This window comes from Microtus ochrogaster, chromosome 2 (assembly GCF_000317375.1).
Source record: "Microtus ochrogaster isolate Prairie Vole_2 chromosome 2, MicOch1.0, whole genome shotgun sequence".
NCBI classification, from domain to species: Eukaryota; Metazoa; Chordata; class Mammalia; order Rodentia; family Cricetidae; genus Microtus; species Microtus ochrogaster.
In genome coordinates this window covers 12,848,452-12,867,728 of record NC_022010.1, presented here as the reverse complement: position 1 = coordinate 12,867,728, position 19,277 = coordinate 12,848,452, and the positions used below count along the sequence as shown (strand labels likewise).

The 19,277-nt window shown below is 49.7% G+C and overlaps 1 protein-coding gene across 1 annotated transcript in view; it reads left to right on the top strand.

Annotated features, from left to right (window-relative positions):
• Positions 1-19,277, top strand: part of Dnah10 (dynein axonemal heavy chain 10) — a 121,566-nt gene that overhangs the window by 14,636 nt on the left and 87,653 nt on the right. Inside the window, exons 7-17 of the mRNA XM_005344367.2 lie at positions 695-852; positions 1,221-1,451; positions 5,534-5,724; positions 7,361-7,559; positions 10,530-10,724; positions 11,398-11,568; positions 11,971-12,147; positions 13,088-13,213; positions 15,297-15,469; positions 17,181-17,332; positions 18,080-18,244. Coding sequence (XP_005344424.1) covers positions 695-852; positions 1,221-1,451; positions 5,534-5,724; positions 7,361-7,559; positions 10,530-10,724; positions 11,398-11,568; positions 11,971-12,147; positions 13,088-13,213; positions 15,297-15,469; positions 17,181-17,332; positions 18,080-18,244 — 1,938 coding nt within the window. The remainder of the gene's footprint in view (positions 1-694; positions 853-1,220; positions 1,452-5,533; positions 5,725-7,360; positions 7,560-10,529; positions 10,725-11,397; positions 11,569-11,970; positions 12,148-13,087; positions 13,214-15,296; positions 15,470-17,180; positions 17,333-18,079; positions 18,245-19,277) is intronic.

Here is a 19,277-nt window from a genome sequence, read left to right as displayed (position 1 = left end):
TTTCCTTGCCGGTCGCTCTGTTTAGTTCTGAGATGAGACCATTCATCCTCACTGCTTTTTTTTGGGGGGGGGGTCTTTTTATTTATTTATTTTAATTTTTAAATTGTTTTTATTGAGCTATATATTTTCTCCACTCCCTTCCTTCTTCTCCCCTCCCCTTTTACCTTTTCCCAAGGTCCCCCCATGCCCCAATTTACTCAGGTGATTTTGTTTTTTTCTACTTTCTACTTCCCATGTAGATTAGATCTCTGTAAGTCTCTCTTAGTGTCCACATTGTTGTCTAAATTCTCTGGGATTATGATTTGTAGGGTGGCTTTCTTTTCATTGCTTTATGTTTAAAAACTGCTGGGTGGTGGTAGCGCACGCCTTTAATCCCAGCACTCGGGAGGCAGAGGCAGGCGGATCTCTGTGAGTTCAAGACCAGCCTGGTCTACAGAGCGAGTTCCAGGACAGATTTCAAAGCTACAGAGAAAGCCGTCTCGGGAGAAAAAAAAAAAAGGAAGAAAACCAATTCATTATGTTGACATCACTTTGATGGGACTTAGCCACTGGGCCATTCAGCAGAGGGTTTTAACCGCATTCCTGTGAAAGAGAACCAGGCAGAGACGGAGAAGGGGACAGGCTGGCAACCTGACCAACAGGAAGCAGTGCTGATGAACTTGAATGCCGGCTCTAACGAGTCATTCTCCATCAGGTGAGATCAAGCTGGAAATGCCCAGCATCAGTGTGGAGGGGGAAGTGTCCGAGCTGGTGGCCAGCGCAGAAATGGTGGAGTCTTTGGAGCAATGTGTGATCAACTGGCTGAGCCAGATTTCATCTGCTCTGGAGAGCCAGCTGAAGAAGACGCCTCAGGTAACCTGTCCCGGGCCTGCAGCCCACCAGTCCAAGGAAGGTCTCCAGGAGAGCCGGTGTCTCTCTCAGTGTGCGACTAAATGATGCTGGTGGGACGAGGGCTGTCTCCTCAGACTGCTTCCTCTTCATCAGTGATAGGTAGTTTCTGTCCCTATGGGCACCACTAGGAAGGGCAGGATCCTTGTCTTGCATTCCTTAGAGTCCTGAGATCGACTGATTGGACTATGCCGGATGAGAACTCCACCCAGAAGCCCTGTACTGACCAGCCTGCCCAGAGCAGGTGGAAAAGGGTGGGCGCTGTAGAAATGCCCACGGGTGTTCACCCACTGTAACAGCGAGCGCTGTCTGTGTGCTCCTGTCTCTCCCAGGGCAATGGTCCTCTAGCTGAAATTGAGTTCTGGAGAGAAAGAAATGCAACGCTGAGCGCCCTCTATGAGCAAACGAAGCTTCCGTTCGTTAGGAAGGTCTTGGATGTGATCAAGGAAGCCGAATCCATGCTCACGGCCAATGTGCAGCCTGTCCTGACGGAGCTGTTCAAACTCCACATGGAGGCCTCGGACAATGTGCGCTTCCTGTCCACCGTGGAACGTCACTTCAAGGTATGGAGGGTGGGCTGCGCTCTGGAAAGCCAGCCCTGAAAGGGGCACTGCATGGATGCCATTTTTAAAATGACACTGGGGTGCTGGCATTGTGGGGTTCAGCTGGAAAAGTACCTGCCTAGCATGCACAAGGGCCTGCGCTCCACCCGAAGGCACCACTGTTGCTGGTGCCTTGGGAGGTGGAGGCAGCAACATCAGAAACTCAAGGCCATTCTTGGCCACGTTGTGAATCTGAGGATAGCCTGGGCTTACTGAGTCCTTGTCTTTTTTATTCTTTTTTGTTTATTTGTTTGTTTAATTAAGACAGAATTTCCTCATGTAGTTCTGGCTGTCCTGGAACTCACTTTGTAGACAAGGCTGGTCTCAAACTCAGAGATCCTTCTGCCTCTGAGGGCTGGGATTAAAGGCATTCGCTACCACCGCTCAACTGAGTCCTTACCTTTAACAAACAAAACAATAACAAACTACTAAATAATTCAATTTTTTTTAAATACTGGAAATTGAACTCAGTCTTGCACACACTAGGCAAATGTTCTATCCTAGCTTAAATCATATCATCAAAAGCTGCGTGCAGTGGGAGGCAGAGGCAGGGAGCAGATCTCTACAGAGTGAGCCCAGGACAGCCAGGGCTACACAGAGAAACCATGTTTTAAAAACCAACCAAGCAACCAACCAAGCAACCAAGCAAGCAAGCAACCAACCAACCAATCAGTCAGTCAATAAATAAGTAAAGTCCTTGTCTTTGTTGTTTGTTTTTTGTTTGTTGAGACAGAATTTCTTTGTGTAGTCCAGGCTGAAACTCACTCTGTAGACCAGGCTGGCCTTGAACTCACAGAGATCCGCCTGCCTCTGCCTCTCAAGTGCTGGGATTAAAGGTGTGCGCCACCACTGCCTAGCTGTTCCTGTGTTCTTAATCTTTTATTACTTTTTATTATGTGTGAGTCTATGCGCACAGAAATGCTGGTGCCCACAGAGGCTCTGGCCTGGAATTAGAGTTACAGGCAGTTTTGAGCCACGTCACATGGTGCTGGGAATTGAACTCAGGTCCTCTGGTGGTGAAAGTGCATGCTCTTAGCCTCTGAGCCATCTCTCTAGCCCCTGCAGATTTATCTTTTATGATTTCTAGTTATGTTCCCGTGTTTTTGTCTTCATGAGCATAACATGCTGTGCTGTGGTATGAAAGGAAGTGTCTCCCATGGGCATGCGGCACTGGGTTCTGTGAGGTTCTGGAACCTTCAGGAGGTGGAGGAAGTAGGCCATGGGGTGGGAGGGTTTTGTCCTCATGGGGCTTCTCTCTGTTCCTCTGCTTTCCGGCCGGCCGAAAGTGCACAGCTCAGTTCCACCTCTCACTTCCAGGACGCATGTCCTCACCTCTTGCTTTTATCACAGAGTAACAATACCAACTCAAAAGGCTGAATCCGAGGTTCCTCGTCAGATCTGCCATGTGTCAGTTTCCCAGGTTGCTGCCTGTTGCGGCGATAGTCTTGGTAGCAGGCCACACAATGACACGGAGACGACTGTTAATTATGAACTCTCATCCTTAGCTCAGGCTTCTTTCCAGCTAGCTCACAACCTAAATTAACCCATTTATATTAATCTACGTTCTGCCATGTGACTCGTTACCTCTCCTCAGTTACCATGCATCCCACTTCCTCCGTGTCTGGCTGGCAAATCCCACCTCTCTTCCCAGAGTTCCTATATCTTCTGGGAAGTCCCGCCTATCCTCCCTTGCCTAGCTATTGGCTTTTCAGCTCTCTGTTAAACCAATCAGAAGGTTCCTTGTCAGAGACACTTCTTTACAGTGTACAAAAAGTTTATCCCATGCCGGGCGATGGTGGCGCACGCCTTTAATCCCAGCACTAGGGAGGCAGAGGCAGGTGGATCTCTGTGAGTTCGAGACCAGCCTGGTCTACAGAGCTAGTTCCAGGACAGGCTCCAAAGCCACAGAGAAACCCTGTCTCGAAAAACCAAAAAAAAAAAAAAAGTTTATCCCACAACAACTCTGACCAAAAGCAATGCGAGGAGGAGAGGGCTTCTGTGGCTTACACTTGCTGACCACAGTCCCATCCCTGCAGGAAGTCAGGGCAGGAACTGAAGCAGAGACCATGGAGGAGCTTGGCTTTCCACCTCACTCTTTGCTCAGTCAGCTAGCTTTCTTCATTTTAAATCTTTATGTTAATTTTTTATGTGTATAGCTGTTTTGCCTGCATGTATTTCTGTGTACTATGGGCACACCTGGTCCAGCCCGCAGATCCCAAAAGAGGCTATCAGATCCCCTGGGGCTGAGGTTATAGGTGTTTGTGAGCTGCCATGTGGGTGCAGGGAATCAAGCCAAGGTTCTCTGAAGAGTAGCCAGTGCTCTTAACCCCATGTCATCTCTCTACCCTCCAACTCTCTTCCTTATATAGTGCAGGCCCACCTGTCTAGGGATGGTGCCACCTACAGTTGGCTGATCAATCCCTCACATATCAATGATCAACTAAGACAATTTCTCAGACATGGCCACAGGCCAGTCTGATCGAAGCAGTCCTTAAATTGAGGCTTCTTTGACAAACCCTAGGCTATGTCAAGTTGATAGCTGCCATTAATTAGGACAGTCACTGCACTGTGTACTGGTGTGTGATTGTTTTCTTGATAAAAACCCCTGTTTCCCATTTAATGGTCAGGGTTTGGCAAGGGCTCCATAGACATTCATCTTACCTCCCAGGGCATCCATTGGGTGACTGGGTAGCGCATCCCTTTCTAGAATGGCTGTCTTTCTTGCATGCTCCTTTCTGCCTGGGTGTCCTTGGCTTCCTTCCACATGGAGGTGCAGAGCCAGGGCCTCTCCAGGAGAATTGCTCTCACCTCCCAGCCCGCTGGTTTCAGGGTAGCAGAGTGGCCACACTCCTCCATCTTGATTTAGTTCTAGAGGACAAATAAGCGACTAATAGTTGTTCTTGGAAAAGCACACTACCATAGTGTGTGTGTGTGTTTCTGTGTGTGTGTGTCTGTGTGTGTGTGTCTATGTGCTGTGTCTGTGTCTCTGTGTCTCTGTGTGTCTGTGTTGTGTCTGTGTGTGTCTGTGTGCCGTGTCTATGTGTCTGTGTGTCTATGTGTATCTGTGTGTGTGTTTGTATGTGTGTCTGTGTCTGTGTGTGTGTCTGTGTCTATGTCTGTGTATGTGTGTCTGTGTGTGTATACTCCATGTATAGACAGTGAGTCCTCATCTACCAATTTAACTAACATCAGATAGAGAATATATTTGGGGGAAAACACCAGAGCTGTTTAGCCATTATCCCCTAAATTATCCAGTGCAGCAATCCAGAGGCTTTCTCCCTCATTTGGGCATTCACCAAGTCATCTAGGTAGTGTATCAGTGAAGCCAGGCGTGGTGATGCTCCTGTCTTCCTCAGGTTTTCTAGTGCTGTGAAGAGACACCACGACCACAGAGATTCTTATAAAAGGAAACCATTTAATTGGCTTGGCTCACAGTTTCAGAGGTTTAGTCTGTTATCTTCATGGCAGGAAGCATGACAGTGTGCAGGCAGACATGGTGCTGGAGAAGGAGCTGAGAGTTCTATGTCTTGATCGGCAGGCAACAGGAAGTGAACTGTGTGTCACACTGGGCATAGCTTGAGCATAAGAGACTGCAAAACTCACTCCCACAGTGGCATGCTTCCTCTAACTAGGCCACACCTTCCAACAGTGCCCCTCCCTGGGGGAGCATTTTCTTCCAAACCACCATAGCACTCCTATCCTCCTAGTACTCAGGAGGCTGAGACAGAAGAATCCAGACTGTCAGGCCAGCCTGTGCTACATAGTGAGATCCTGTCTCAAATAAACAAATAAACAAGCAAACAAAAACTCTACAGGACCAGATATGGTGGTGCACACATGGAATCCCAGTGCTCGGAAAATGGGAGAGAGGGTCAGGAGTTGAAGGTTGTCCGATGTTACGTAGTAATTTTGCGGCTAGCCTGGACACCCTGTTTAAGAAGTTGAGAGAGAGAGAGAGAGAGAGAGAGAGAGAGAGAGAGAGAGAGAGAGAGAGAGGAGAGGGAGGCTAAGCCCCTCTTCTGTCCCCGGTCTGGCTTTTGTAGAACATCACACACGGTTCCAACTTCCACGTGGTCCTGGACACCATCCCGTCCATGATGAGCGCCCTCCGCATGGTGTGGATCATCTCGAGACATTACAACAAGGACGAGAGGATGATCCCGCTCATGGAGCGCATCGCCTGGGAGATCGCTGAGCGCGTGTGCAGAGTCATCAACCTGCGCACCCTGTTCAAGTGAGAAGCCACAGGGCCAAATGGGGCTCTCTCTGAAGTCCGGGCTGTGTGCAGCTCAGGGCTGGGGGGCTCAGCCATAGAGCAGGTGCCTAGTGCACGGAGGCCTGGGTTTCATCCCCCGCACTGCAAAACCATATCAGAGATTCAAATGCTCTCCGTGTTCCAGCCATCACGTCAGTTGACTCAAGAGCCTTCTTTATAGGACTGGGAAGGTGGCTCAGTGATTAAGAGCATTTGCTGTTCTCCCAGAGAATTTGGGTCCAGTGTCCAGCACCCATAGGCAATTTACAGCCTTCTGCCTGGAATTAGAGCTCCAGGGGATCTGATGCCCCCCTTCTGGCCTTCTTGGGTACTGCACTACACACACACACACACACACACACACACACACACACACACACACACACATGCACGCACGCACGCACGTGTGCGCGCGCACACACATACACAAATTTTAGAACATATATTTAAAAGGACATCTTCTTCATCTTCTAAAGAAGCCTGGCACCTTTTAGTAAGTCACTTCAAACCTCTTCCCTCCCCAAGTTCCAAGGCCTAGACTAGATCATGCAACAGCAAGTCTTTCTGGGTGGTGTTTTGTTCGTCACGACATCTCCAAGGTTTTTATCCATGATCTATATGCATCACCTAGACTTCATTCCTCTTTATGACCACATAGCATTTCATTGTTAAAATATAACATGTATTTTATTTACACAGTCATACACAATTCCACGTACGATTATATTGTGTAACACACAATGATGTATGTGTTTGAGACTGGGTCTTATTACGTATCTCTGGCTGGCCTGGGACTCCATATAGAGATCTATCTGCCACTGCCTCCCAAGTGCTGGCCTTAAAGATGTGCGTCACTATGCATGACCTACTTTATTTTACTTATGTGTATGGGTGTGTGTCTGTGTGAAGGTATGCACATGTGTGTGCAGGGCCTGCAGCCGAGGCCAGAAGCAGGCATCAGATACCCTGGAACTCTAGTTACACACACTGTGTGCTGCCCAGAGTGCATGATGGAATCTGAACTCTGGCCACATGCTCTTAAAGGCTGAGTGGCGTCTCCAGTGCCACGCGTGTGATTTTACATTTGGAAAAACTGAGGTAAGTTGCCAGGGTTTGCTCAGTCCTAGGCCTGGGCCCCCAGGAGGAGCAGCCTGTCAGGTGATGATTTTTAGCCATTTTGTGTGTTCGTGATGTGGGGATCGAATCCAGCGTCTCATAAAGCTAAACACATGCACCACAGCCACGCTGCACCCAGCCATTTCTCACTCCCCACAAGGTCCGCGTGGGTGAGATCACCTCCACGCGGGATCTGAGCTCCAAGGTCGAGGTTGCCACAGTAACCATGAGGACAGGCACCAAGGTCACCCCCCCACCCCCCCCACCCCCGCCCATGTAGCCATGCTTTCCTGCTGAGGAATAGCCTGGACCCAGCTTGGGGTTTTTTTTTGCACCCTTGCAAATCATAGTGGCCCATGAAGAAACATTCCCTGAGGAGGACTTGGCGCCAGGGAGGTCCTGGAGGAGAATCCTCTCAGATACCAATGCCCTGGGGGGAGTGTGGCTCAGATGTGGGCGGCTGCATCTTTGCTCGAAGCCTGGCATCTCTGCCTAACAGAGAAAACAGAGCGAACGCCCAGCACAAAACCCTGGATGCCAGAAATACTCTCAAGCTGTGGAAGAAATCCTACTTCGACATCCGGGCCAAGATCGAGGCTTCTGGTCGGGAGGCACGATGGGAGTTTGACCGCAAGCGGCTGTTTGAGAGAACAGATTACATGGCCAGCATCTGCCAGGACCTTGCGGATGTCCTGCAGGTAGGAACCACGCCTTCTGTGTTGTCTATGGATTTGCCTGATGGAAGGAAACATTCTGGCCTTTGAATGGGGGGATGCCACCGTGCTGGGTAGGTTCTGAAGACCTGAAAGGGCCCATTAGAAACTTTCAAAAGAAGAACATATAGAATATTCTAGAATGGACTAGAATGTCCTGCTGTACCCCAGGTCTTTTGTGGCTCTGTGTGTGTATCTCAGCTGGCCGGCCAGTGAACCTCAGGAACCCGTCTGTCTCCACCTCCCCAGTACTGGGATTATAAGCATGGGCCACCACGCCTGGCCATCCATTGTGGGTCCTCATGCTTTTTACTAACCGAATCATTTTCCCAGCAGGCTCCATGGTTTTTCTTTGTGCCCTGCCTCCCTCTGCTAGCAGACCACCTCCTGAGCTCTCCTGGTACTGGGTACTTGCCTGTCTACCACCCACCAGCTTGGCACTGACCTGACCCCACGCTACTTTTGGGCAGAGGGGCGCATGTTTAGTGTCTGGGTGGCTAGCACAGACCTTGCCTGGAGGTGATCTGTCTAATAAAAACCCAGAGACAGGCCGGGCGGTGGTGGTGCACGCCTTTAATCCCAGCACTCGGGAGGCAGAGGCAGGCGGATCTCTGGGAGTTCGAGGCCAGCCTGGTGTAAAAGAGCTAGTTCCGGGACGGGCACCAAAGCTACAGAGAAACCCTGTCTCAAAAAACCAAAAACAACAACAACAACAAAAAAACAAAACCCCAAAACCCCAGAGACAGATATTGGGGTTCAATTTGAAGGTCAGAAAAGAAAAACAGCTAATCACTAGCTCTTACCTCTACCTCAGTCCAAAATGGCGATCCTTCTTCCTCCTCCTGAATCCTCAGAATGAGACTGTGTGTGAGAGCTGTCTCCACCCACTTTATATTCCTATCTAGGGCTGGGATTAAAGGTGTGCACCACTACTGCCAGGTTTCTGTGGCAAACTAGTGTGGCTGCTGGGATTAAAGGTGTGTGCCACCACTGCCTGGTCTGTAAGGCAGACAAGTGGGGTTGTTTTACTCTCTGATCTTCAGGCAAGCTTTATTTATTAAAATACAAATGAAATATCACTACAGTGATCCATCTTCTCATTCACTTTGCACACTCACGGTGAGCCCACGGTGTGCCTGAACTCACGCTCATTGCTGGGGAAACAAAATTAACAGAGCAAAACCAGGGCTGGTCACATCTCCACAGTCTGATGAGGCAGCTCAGTGAGCAAAGCAAGGGTTGAGCAAGCGTGAGGATCTGAGTTCAGATCCCCAGCCCCCGCATCAGGGCCTAAGCTGAGCCTGCGGTAACTCTAGTGCTGGGGAGGTGGGTCCCAGGTTCAGTGAGAGACTCAAAGAAAAGAGAGGTGGGTGAGGAAGACACTTGACATCCACCTCTGGTTACGCACACACGTGCGCGTGCACACGCACACATACATGCATCTAGTTGCACATGCACACACACGGGCATATACATGCCCACGCATGACAAAATGGGACATTGCAGGAAAGACCGTGGAAACAGGACACCATCTCTTCCCACATCCTTCTTCACCTTGTCATAACAGCAGCATGGACAAGAAAGTGCAGGGCATGCGACTTTTTTTTTTTTTAACTATTTATTTATTTATGTCTGCAGGCCAGAGGAGGGCACCAGACCTCATTACAGATGGTTGTGAGCCACCATGTGGTTGCTGGGAATTGAACTCCGGACCTTTGGAAGAGCAGGCAATGCCCTTAACCACTGAGCCATCTCTCCAGCCCCAGGGCATGCGACTTTAAAGTTCTCTCTGAACATTTTATTGTTCTCCTTTAATCCTTATTATTATGTTTTAGACAGGGTCTCACGTAGCCCAGGATAGCCTCAAACTACTCTCTTTGTCGTTGAAGACCTTGAATTTCTGACCCTCCTGCCTCCACTTTCCAAGTGTTGGAATTACAGTTATACCCGTATACCCAACTTGTTTATGTGGTGGGAGGGATGGAACCCAGAATCGATGAGGGTGGTGGTGCTCGCCTTTCAGCCTTGCACAGGAAGGGCAGAGGCAGGTGGATCTCTGTGAGCCTGAGGCCAGCCTGGTCTACCTAGAGAGTTCCAGGCCAGCCAGAGTTACATAATGAGACTGTGTCTCAAAATAGATAAGCCGGGCGGTGGTGGCGCACGCCTTTAATCCCAGCACTCGGGAGGCAGAGGCAGGCAAATCTCTGTGAGTTCGAGACCAGCCTGGTCTACAGAGCTAGTTCCAGGACAGGCTCCAAAGCCACGGAGAAACCCTGTCTCGAAAAACCGAAAAAAAAATAGATAAATCCCTTTATTCTAATATGGAGTCACTAGATTGATACATAAGCTTTTTTGTTGATGTTGTTTTTCAAGACAGGGTTTTTCTGGCTGTCCTGGAACTCGCTCTGTAGACCAGGCTGGCCTCGAACTCACAGAGATCCACCTGCCTCTGTCTTCCAAGTGCTGGGATTAAAGGCGTGCACCACCACCGTCCGGCAGGTGCATCCTCATTTCAACATTGTCAGAATAGCAGAGACTCGTGCGCCACGCTCAGCTGTTTTTACTTCACATCTCACCAGCCCCTCTCCCCCTCAGCCTGCAGGAACTCTGGCTCCCCTTCTCTCTGTTTTTCTTGTATGATGTCATGTTTAGTCAGAGTGGCCGCTCACAGGGGAGCATCCAGAGTGAGAAAGATACAGAGGGGTGTGAGCTGCCATGTGGGTGCCGGGAATGGAACCCAGGTCCTCTGTAAGTGCGGCCAGTGCTCTTAACCACTGAGCCATCTCTCCAGGCCCCAGGGCATCTGAATCTTATTCTGCTGCATGGATATAGCACCAAAGGTCTCAGATGAGGAGAAGGTTGCCTTCAGGCTAATCTCGAAATGCTATTTATGCTTAGAAAGGTCAGAGTAAACCAAAGGACGCTTAGCCCCCTTCCATTCTGTCCTACCCCCAGGTCATGGAGGAATTTTACAACATATTTGGTCCAGAGCTCAAGGCTGTGACGGGGGACCCCAAGCGGATCGACGATGTCCTTTGCAGGGTAGACAGTTTGGTCACCCCGATGGAAAGCTTGAGCTTTGACCCCTTCAGCATCAAGTCCTCTCCATACTGGAAATACGTGATGGATGACTTCAAGCTTGAAGTTCTGGCAAGTGACAGCGCCATCGGTTGCACCACAGAAGCAGAGGCCAGGCCTCCCCTGTTTGTTCACGCTTACCGTCTCCTTTTAGGGATTTATTTATCTCTGTGCGCGTGCGTGCGTGCGTGCGTGCGTGCGTGTGTGTGTGTGTGTGTGTGTGCGCGCGCGTGCATGCGTGCGTGTGTGTGTGTGTGTGTGTGTGTGTGTGTGTTGCATGTGTCTGTGTGCTCCTGCAGAGGCCAGAAGAGGCCAGGCATCTGTCCTGCTCTGCCATGCCCCACATATTCCTTTGAGGCAGGGTCTCTCTCTGTCTCTGCTCCCACCCTCAGAGATGGGGTAACAGGTGTGGCCACCCAGGTTTCTCATGTGGGTGTTGGCGTTCCAACTTCATGCCTGCAAGGCAAACACTTTCCCAACTGAGCCATCCCCCAGTCCAGGCAAGTTCCTCTGACCCGATGGCAACTCTCATTGAGAAAGGACAGAGGCTTGTCCCAAGCTGCTGAATCCTCCACCCTGGTTTCTTGAAAGGCCACAATAGCAGCTGCTTTTTTTTTTCAGCCTTCCCTCACCTCCCTCCCTCCCTCCCTCCCTCCCTCCCTCCCTCCCTCCCTCCCTCCCTCCCTCCCTCCCTCCCTCCTTCCTTCCTTCCTTCTTTTTCTTATTTTTTTTTTTCTTCTGACAGGTTATTGAGAAAGAAGCCAAAAATTTTATTGACGAATCTTTCAAAACGCTCCGGTCGGCTGAAGCGGCCTTTGACATGCTGTTAAAGTTTAAGCATATCCGCTCCCGGGAGGCCATCAACCGGCAGATGATGATGAAGTTTAATGACATTCTGGCCCAGTACTGCAAGGAGGTAACCGGGAACCATGGCTGCCTGGGCTGTGGACACAATGCCACAACCCAGCCTATAGACGTTCCTTTCAAAGGAACATCGGCCAGGGGTCACCTCTAGAAGAGGTTTATGGATTTCAAATAATTCAATCAAATCAGTACATGTGGGGTGTGTGGTTTGCTATTTTACTGCACACAACTTGGGAAGCTTAGAGGGAAAGAGATTGAGAGCACAAGAAAGAAAAAAGTAGTAAATATTGTACTGTATCTTATTTATTTATTTATTATTCATTTTTTATTGTCTTGTTGTCCCCATAGTCTCAGCCCTTATTTGCGTTCCTTGTAAAATTCCCTCCTCCACCTAAGTCTTGCCTGTCTGGCATGGCCCACGGGAGGCTGACCAGAGCGCCCACTCACTTTTCAGATCGACATCGTTAATAAGATCTTTGTGCAGAACCTGGACAACCCTCCACTGTACAAGAATCACCCTCCGGTGGCAGGCGCCATCTGCTGGGAGCGCTCCCTCTTCTACAGGATCAAGCATACCATCCTCAGGTTCCAGGAGGTAGAGGAACTCCTGAACAGTGAACGCGGCCAGGAGGTGTGTCACCGCCTCCGGAGGCCTCGCTGTGCTCCTCTGGCTGGGTGGCTGCCACCTCGCTGGCCAGTGGCATGCCCTGATTCCTGAGTATCGTATCTAAGGCTTCCTTCTTGTTCCCTTCTTCCTTCTCTTCCAGTCTCTGTCCCCATGATGCCTGACTGCTTCTCCTTAGATTTGACTTTGCTTTGAAGGATGACTATTGTCATTCATTTATGTATCTCTGTCTGTCTGTCTATCTATCTATCTATCTATCTATCTATCTATCTATCTATCCATCCATCCATCCATCCATCTATCTATCTATCTATCTATCTATCTATCTATCTATCATCTATCTATCTATCTATCATCTATCCGTCCATCCTCTTTTAGATTTATTTTTGAGGCAGGGTCCTACATAGCTGTCTGACCTCGAACTCACTGTGTAGCCGAGAGGACTTTGAACTCCTGATTCTCCTGCCTCCATCTCCCAGGTTCTGGGATCAGAGATAAGCACCACCGCATCTGGCTTGTGTGGTGCTGGGGGTGGAGCGCCTGAGCAAATGCTCTTCCAGCTGAGCCACATGCTCATGACCACTGTCTTTTTGACACTGGCCATCTCTTACCCCAAAGCCTTTTGTATGTGGTAAAGCAGAGGCTGACAGATGTTTTCGTTAAAGAACTATAGCGTTCGGGGCCGGAGAGAGAGCTCAGGGGTTAAGAGCGAGTACTGCTTTCTCAGGAGACTTGTAGTTCTCATGTTGTGTGGCTCACAACCAATGGTAACTCTCTAGCTCCAGGGGATCTGATACCTCTGGCCTTCGTGGGCACTCATACTTACGTGCATATGCACACTCATACACACATAATTAAAAATCAAATAAATCTTTAAAAAATCCCTATAGTTTATGTGGGGGCAGTAGAGCGAGGAGAAGGTGACGGTTGTCCCACCTCCCGGCAGGTAAAGCAGAGGTACCTGGAGGTGGGCAGGACCATGAAGGACTACGAAGACCGCAAGTACGAGCAGTGGAAGGAGAGCACGGAGCTGAGCCTCCCACACCTCATGAAGAAGAGCCTTCTCACCAAGGTGGGCCCTTCCATCCCCCCCGCCACAGAGGGGGCAGGGACGGCAGCAGCTACATGCACCCCTTGGGTGGCTCGGTATTCTCCTTCAGAAAACAAGTCGAGGGGCTGGGGAGTCGGCTCAGCCAGAAGCAGGCACACCTTGGGTGTTTCCAGCCAGTGAGAGACCCTGCCTCAAAAGAAAAAGTGCGGCTGGCTCAGGGGTTAAGGGTGTATGCTGCTCTTGTAGAGAGAGGACCCAGGCTTGATTCCTCATGTCCACATGGGGAGGGGGAGGGGACTGATGTTCTCTTCTGGACCCTAATTACCTGCATTCATGTGTATATACCCACTCCCATTATATATATACATATATATATTTTTTTTTTTAAATGAATAAAGGAAACAAGAGGTTTGAGGGGAGGGCTCCACCACTACCTTTGGGAGTGTCAGGTAGTGGTTTGAAGGGACAAACCAGTTGATGAAGTGCTTGCCTTGCAAATATGAAGACCTGAGCTCGACCTCCCTCTCCCATGTATAAAGCAGCATGGTGGGAAACTCCTACAGTCCCAGCATTAGGGAGGCAAAAACAGCTCCCTGTGGCTCACCAGCGGTCACCATAGCCAGACCAGGGAGCCACAGACCAGGGAGAGAGTATGCCTCAAAAATAAGGTGCATGGACGGTGTCTACGGACAAAATTTAATATATATATAATAAAATTATATATATAATGGGATATATATCTTTTAAAAAAGGCAGAAGGCAGGGGAGAAATGATGCCCGGGGTTGCTGTCTGTCCTTCACATCCATGTACAGACATGTATATATGTATGCACACCCTCCATCTACCTGCACACATGATATGAATTAAAATAATTGAGTGTACCGAATGACAGATCTGTGCTGAAATTGACTCTCCATGAGCCACAGGCGATGGGTTTTACACGACTCATTAGCATGTGGATGTGTGTGCGCCTCTGTGTGCGTGTGGACATCAGAGGACAGCTTGCAGGTCCAGTTTTCCTCCTCCATGTGGGCTCCAGGGACTGAACGCAGGTTGGTGGCAAGTGCCTTTTCTCACCGAGTCACCTCGAAGGCCCCCAGGTGACTGGTTTTGAACTTTGGCTTTGGGCCTGGCATGGGGCCACCACTCAGGAGGTCAGTGTCTGTTTACCTGGTGGTTTGTGTCTGCTGTCCCTGAAACTCTTTCTAGTGGGCAGCTTCTTTGCCATGAGGGCAGAGCATCATAAACTTGGGGGAGCTGGGGTGTTCAGGGCCTGGTCCCCAAGGGAGTCAGCGACCCAATTCTAGCCTGTCCCTGCCAACATGATTTGGTTTCCCTGCTTTCCAAATAAAGTCAGATATCTCTGTTTTTCTAGGACTTCACCTAGTATTCTAATATTGGCAACTAAATAGAATTCTTTCTCCCTCACTCCCCAGGGCTGGGGTTTGAAGTAGGAGCCTTGTACACGCTAAGAAAGTACTTAGCCACACCCCAACCCCTCCCTGGGGTATTCTACTGCTGAGAAATAGTTCTGTCTGTCTTCCTTTTTTATTTTGGGTCAGGGTCTCACTCAGTTGCCTAGGCTGGTTTTGATCTCACTCTGTAGTCCAGTTGTGTGTTTAGTGTTTGCACGTATGTTCACATATGCAGAAACCAGAGGTTGACATCATGTGTCTTCCTCAATTACCCCCAACAACATTTTTTGAGACAGGGTCTCTCACTGAACCAAGAACTCATGCATTTGGCTAGATTGGCTGGCCTTACAACCTCAAGAATCCTTCCTTCTGTTCTCTCTCTCTCTCTCTCTTTCTCTCTCTCTGATATTATTTGTGGTATGCACATGTGCACATAAGCCTGAAATTCTACACGGCATTGAGCATCCAAACTTAGGTCTTCCTGCTTCCAGAGCAAGCATTTCACACAATGAGCACCAGCCCGAAACTAGATTATTGAACAACTCTGCAAAACAGACTGCGTGGCACACTAGTCCGGTCTGCGTCCATCTGCTGGGGAAAGGGACCCCATTGGTCTGTGTAAATCATGTCTAGTGAGCTTTACAAGCAGCGGCAGATACTTCCAGGCTGCGTGTTGTCTCTTCCACAGACCACCATCACGGCTGAGGACGCGCCCCCTATGGAAAAGGGAGTTGTGTTTGTCATCAACTTCCCTCCGGTTCTCAGAGAGATTATTAACGAAACCAAGTACTTAGAGCAGCTGGGATTCACTGTCCCTGAACTGGCCAGGAACGTGGCCCTCCAAGAAGACAAATTCCTCAGGTGAGAAGACCCTTCTTCAGTCAGAGGGGACACTTTGGTCTCAGGGCCTCTTGACACTCTTTACTGTTGTTTTAAAGTGTGTATGTATGTGTGTGAGTGCGTATGTGCGTGCGCGTGCGCACAGGTATGTGTCTGTGTCTCTGTGTGTATATGTGTGTGTGCATGTGCATGCATACATACGTGTGTGCCAGGTCAAAGTTGGGTATTGTCCGTAGACACCATCCATGCACCTTATTTTTGAGGCAGACTCTCTCCCTGGTCTGCGGCTCCCTGGTCTGGCTATGGTGACCGCTGGTGAGCCACAGGGAGCTGTTTTTGCCTCCCTAGTGCTGGGACTGTAGGAGTTTCCCACCATGCTGCTTTATACATGGGAGAGGGAGGTCGAGCTCAGGTCCTCATATTTGCAAGGCAAGCACTTCATCAACTGGTTTGTCCCTTCAAACCACTACCTGACACTCCCAAAGGTGGTGGTGGAGCCCTCCCCTCAAACCTCTTGTTTCCTTTATTCATTTTTTTTTTTTAATTTTCGAGACAGGGTTTCTCCGTAGCTTTTGGTTCCTGTCCTGGAACTAGCTCTTGTAGACCAGGCTGGCCTCGAACTCACAGGGATCCGCCATCCTTTGCCTCCTGAGTGCTGGGATTAAAGGTGTGTGCCACCACCGCCCGGCTTCCTTTATTCATTTTTAATTTAATTTTATTCTTATTTAAAAATTAATTTTGCCAGGTGGTGGTGGCACACGCCTTTAATCCCAGCACTGGGGAGACAGAGGCGGGCAGATCTCTGTGAGTTCAAAGCCAGCCTGGTCTACAAAGTGAGTTCCAGGACAGGCTCCAAAGCTATGGAGAAACGTTGTCTTGAAAAAAACAGACAAAAAAAATTAATTTTTTGGAGGGGACAAGGTCTCTCTCTCAGTTGTCTAGGCTGGTCTTGAACTCACTCTATAGTCCAGTTGGACCTGTGGCTGCTAAACCGAAGAGTTCAGGACTATGTAGAGCTGAAGGCTGACCTAGAACTCACTGCAGATCAGGCTGGCCTCAAAACTCAGAGATCCACCTGCTTCTGCCTCCCGAGTGCTGGGATTAAAGGCGTGTGCCACTATGTCTAACTCATTTCTTTAATTTTTTTATTATATTTACAGTTTTACTTATGTACACTTTGCATACTAACCAGCTCCCCACCCCACCTCCCTCGCTCCTCCTCCCCTCCCCCCACAGAGCTCTCTGCTCCTTCACAACTCTCTGTATTGTTTTGTGACCTGAGATTAACCAGGTCTGTGCAACCGAGGGTTGTGGCTGTCACTGGTCAGAACCTGTGGTGGGCTCAGCTTAAGGGCGCCAGACTAAAGACAGTGGTGGCCCCTCCCCCAGTCTATCCCCATGAAGCTTTAGCACTGAAGGTGAATGACTAGCAATACTGACCACATCGGGAGTCAACTCAGCAGTGACTCACAAGTGGAGTTGCTCCCCTGGGCACAGGGCACTAGCAGGCCCCTCCGTGTGGATGTGATGGACAGTTGCCCCTGGAACTGTTCTGAGGACAGACAGGGCCTAGCCCTCGCAACTGCTCTGGCCCCGAGCCTCATCCCAGCCCTCTGCAGATGTCCTGACGGAAGTCAAGGAGGTGGGGAGAGTCAGGCCTCTGGGGGCCGCGCTACTGTGGTTCTCACGTCCTGCCCTGCATCTCTCACTGCTCTCTGTGCTGGGCACACAGGTACACGGAGGGCATCCAACGCATGCTGGACCATTACCACCTGCTCATCAACACGCTGAACGAGGCAGAGACTGCCCTCCTGGAAGACCATTCCCAGGAGCTGCTCAGGGTGTTCCGCTCTGGGTACAAGAGGCTGAACTGGAATTCACTAGGTAACCGCGCAGCTCCTGGTCACCTTACAGTTTGTTTTATGTGTATTTCTTGTGTGTGTGTGGTGTGCTATGTGCATGCAGATGCCAGAGGCCAGTGTCAAGGCAGAATCTCTTACTTCTCAGTAGGCTTGCCAGCGAGCTCAGGTCCTGCCTGTCTCTGCCCACAATGCTGGGGTTATAGTATGCACAGGCTTGCCCAACTATGTACGTACATGCCAGAGATTCAAACTCAGGTCCTCATGTTTATAGAACAAGTACTCTTACCCACGGAGTCACCTGCCCAGAACCTAGAGGGTCCTTAAGTAATGATCTCGTAAAACCAAAATGTCACAATATCTGAATATAAACTACACAAATTTATTAAGTGCACACACACATAAACACATGCGTATACACATGCATACACATACAACATATGCACACACTTATGCATGTATGTGTACATTCACATATGCACACACATGTACATATACATATATATGCACACACATATGTACACACACAAATATGAACACAAATGAATCTGTGAATGCAATAAAGCCCTCTGCTAAGCCTGGTAGATTCCTGCCCTACAGACATCTTGGTCCCAAGCCTTCAGGGGATGAGTGGCTCTTAGTGATGGCTCAGTCCACACAGGTGCAGAGACAGGGTCTGTGAGCTAAGTGGCATCACCATGGGTCTCACGAGAGCTGGTGGGAGGGCCAAGGACATCAGGGATGGAACCAAGTTGCTTCCTCTTCCCCCAAGGAATCGCTGACTACATCAATCGCTGCAAACAGGCCATCGGCAAGTTCGAGTCTCTCGTCCACCAGATTCACAAGAATGCGGAGGACATCACCTCCAGGCTTACGCTAATCGAGTCTGTCAACCTCTTTAGGTACCCCGTCTCCAAAACTGAGGAGGGGCTCCCAGGTAGGCCTGGCTTCTAGCTCGTCCATTGTGGGATGAAAGGGAGGCCCTGTGGTCCCCATCTCTATGCTCCAGGCATTCAGTGACCGGAATAACCTGGTCTAACCACCCCAGCCCTTTACCGGGAAGTATTATGGCTGTGTCCCGTGTCCCGCCCTCTGCCATGTTCTGTGTTACTCAGTAGTTTCACAGCTTGTGACCATTGGTGGCTCCAGTCCTAAGCTAGAACCAGGGCCTCTCATGTGCTCAGCGAAGGGCTCTGCTGCCAGGACAGCACCAGCCCTCCAGATTCTTTGAGAAAGACAAGGTCTCACTATGTAATCCAGGCTGGCCTTGAACTCACAGAGTTCCACCTGTCTCTGCCTCCTGAGTGCTGGGATTAAAGGTGTGTGCTACCACCTCCCAGCTGACTTACCTGTTCTTGAGATGGGTTCTCACTTTGTTGCCCAAGCTGGCCTTGAACTTGCCATCCTCTGCCTCAGTGCTGGGATTGCAGGTGCATGCCACCACACCAAGCTGTGTAACTTTGTTAATAGTCAGATAACTATATTGTATGGGCTTATTTTTACTTTTCATTATGCTAGAGGTATTTTAAATTGTCCCTAGTTAGTCAATAAGGAACTGAAGAAAACTGGTCGTCCAAGAATCGAAGACAGGCATCACAGCACAGCCAATATGATGGATGCAGGGCACCAGCATCCATCACTGCCCTGTCTGCTATCACTTGTTTTTGTCTTGGGATGAGTCTTAGCTTCTGGCATCAACTCCATTTTCCTGAATACATATGACTCATGACCCATGGCTAATGTGTGAATGGCCTTTACCCATGACTGATGTGTGGTCAGGTCCCTGACCCATGGCTGATGTGTGGACAGCCCTGACCCATGGCTGATGTGTGGACCGGCCCCTGACATGGCTGAAGTGTGGACATCCATGACCCATGCCTGATGTGTGGACAGCCATGACTCATGGCTGATGTATGGACAGGCTCCTGACATGGCTGATGTGTGAACAGGCCCCTGACATGGCTGATGTG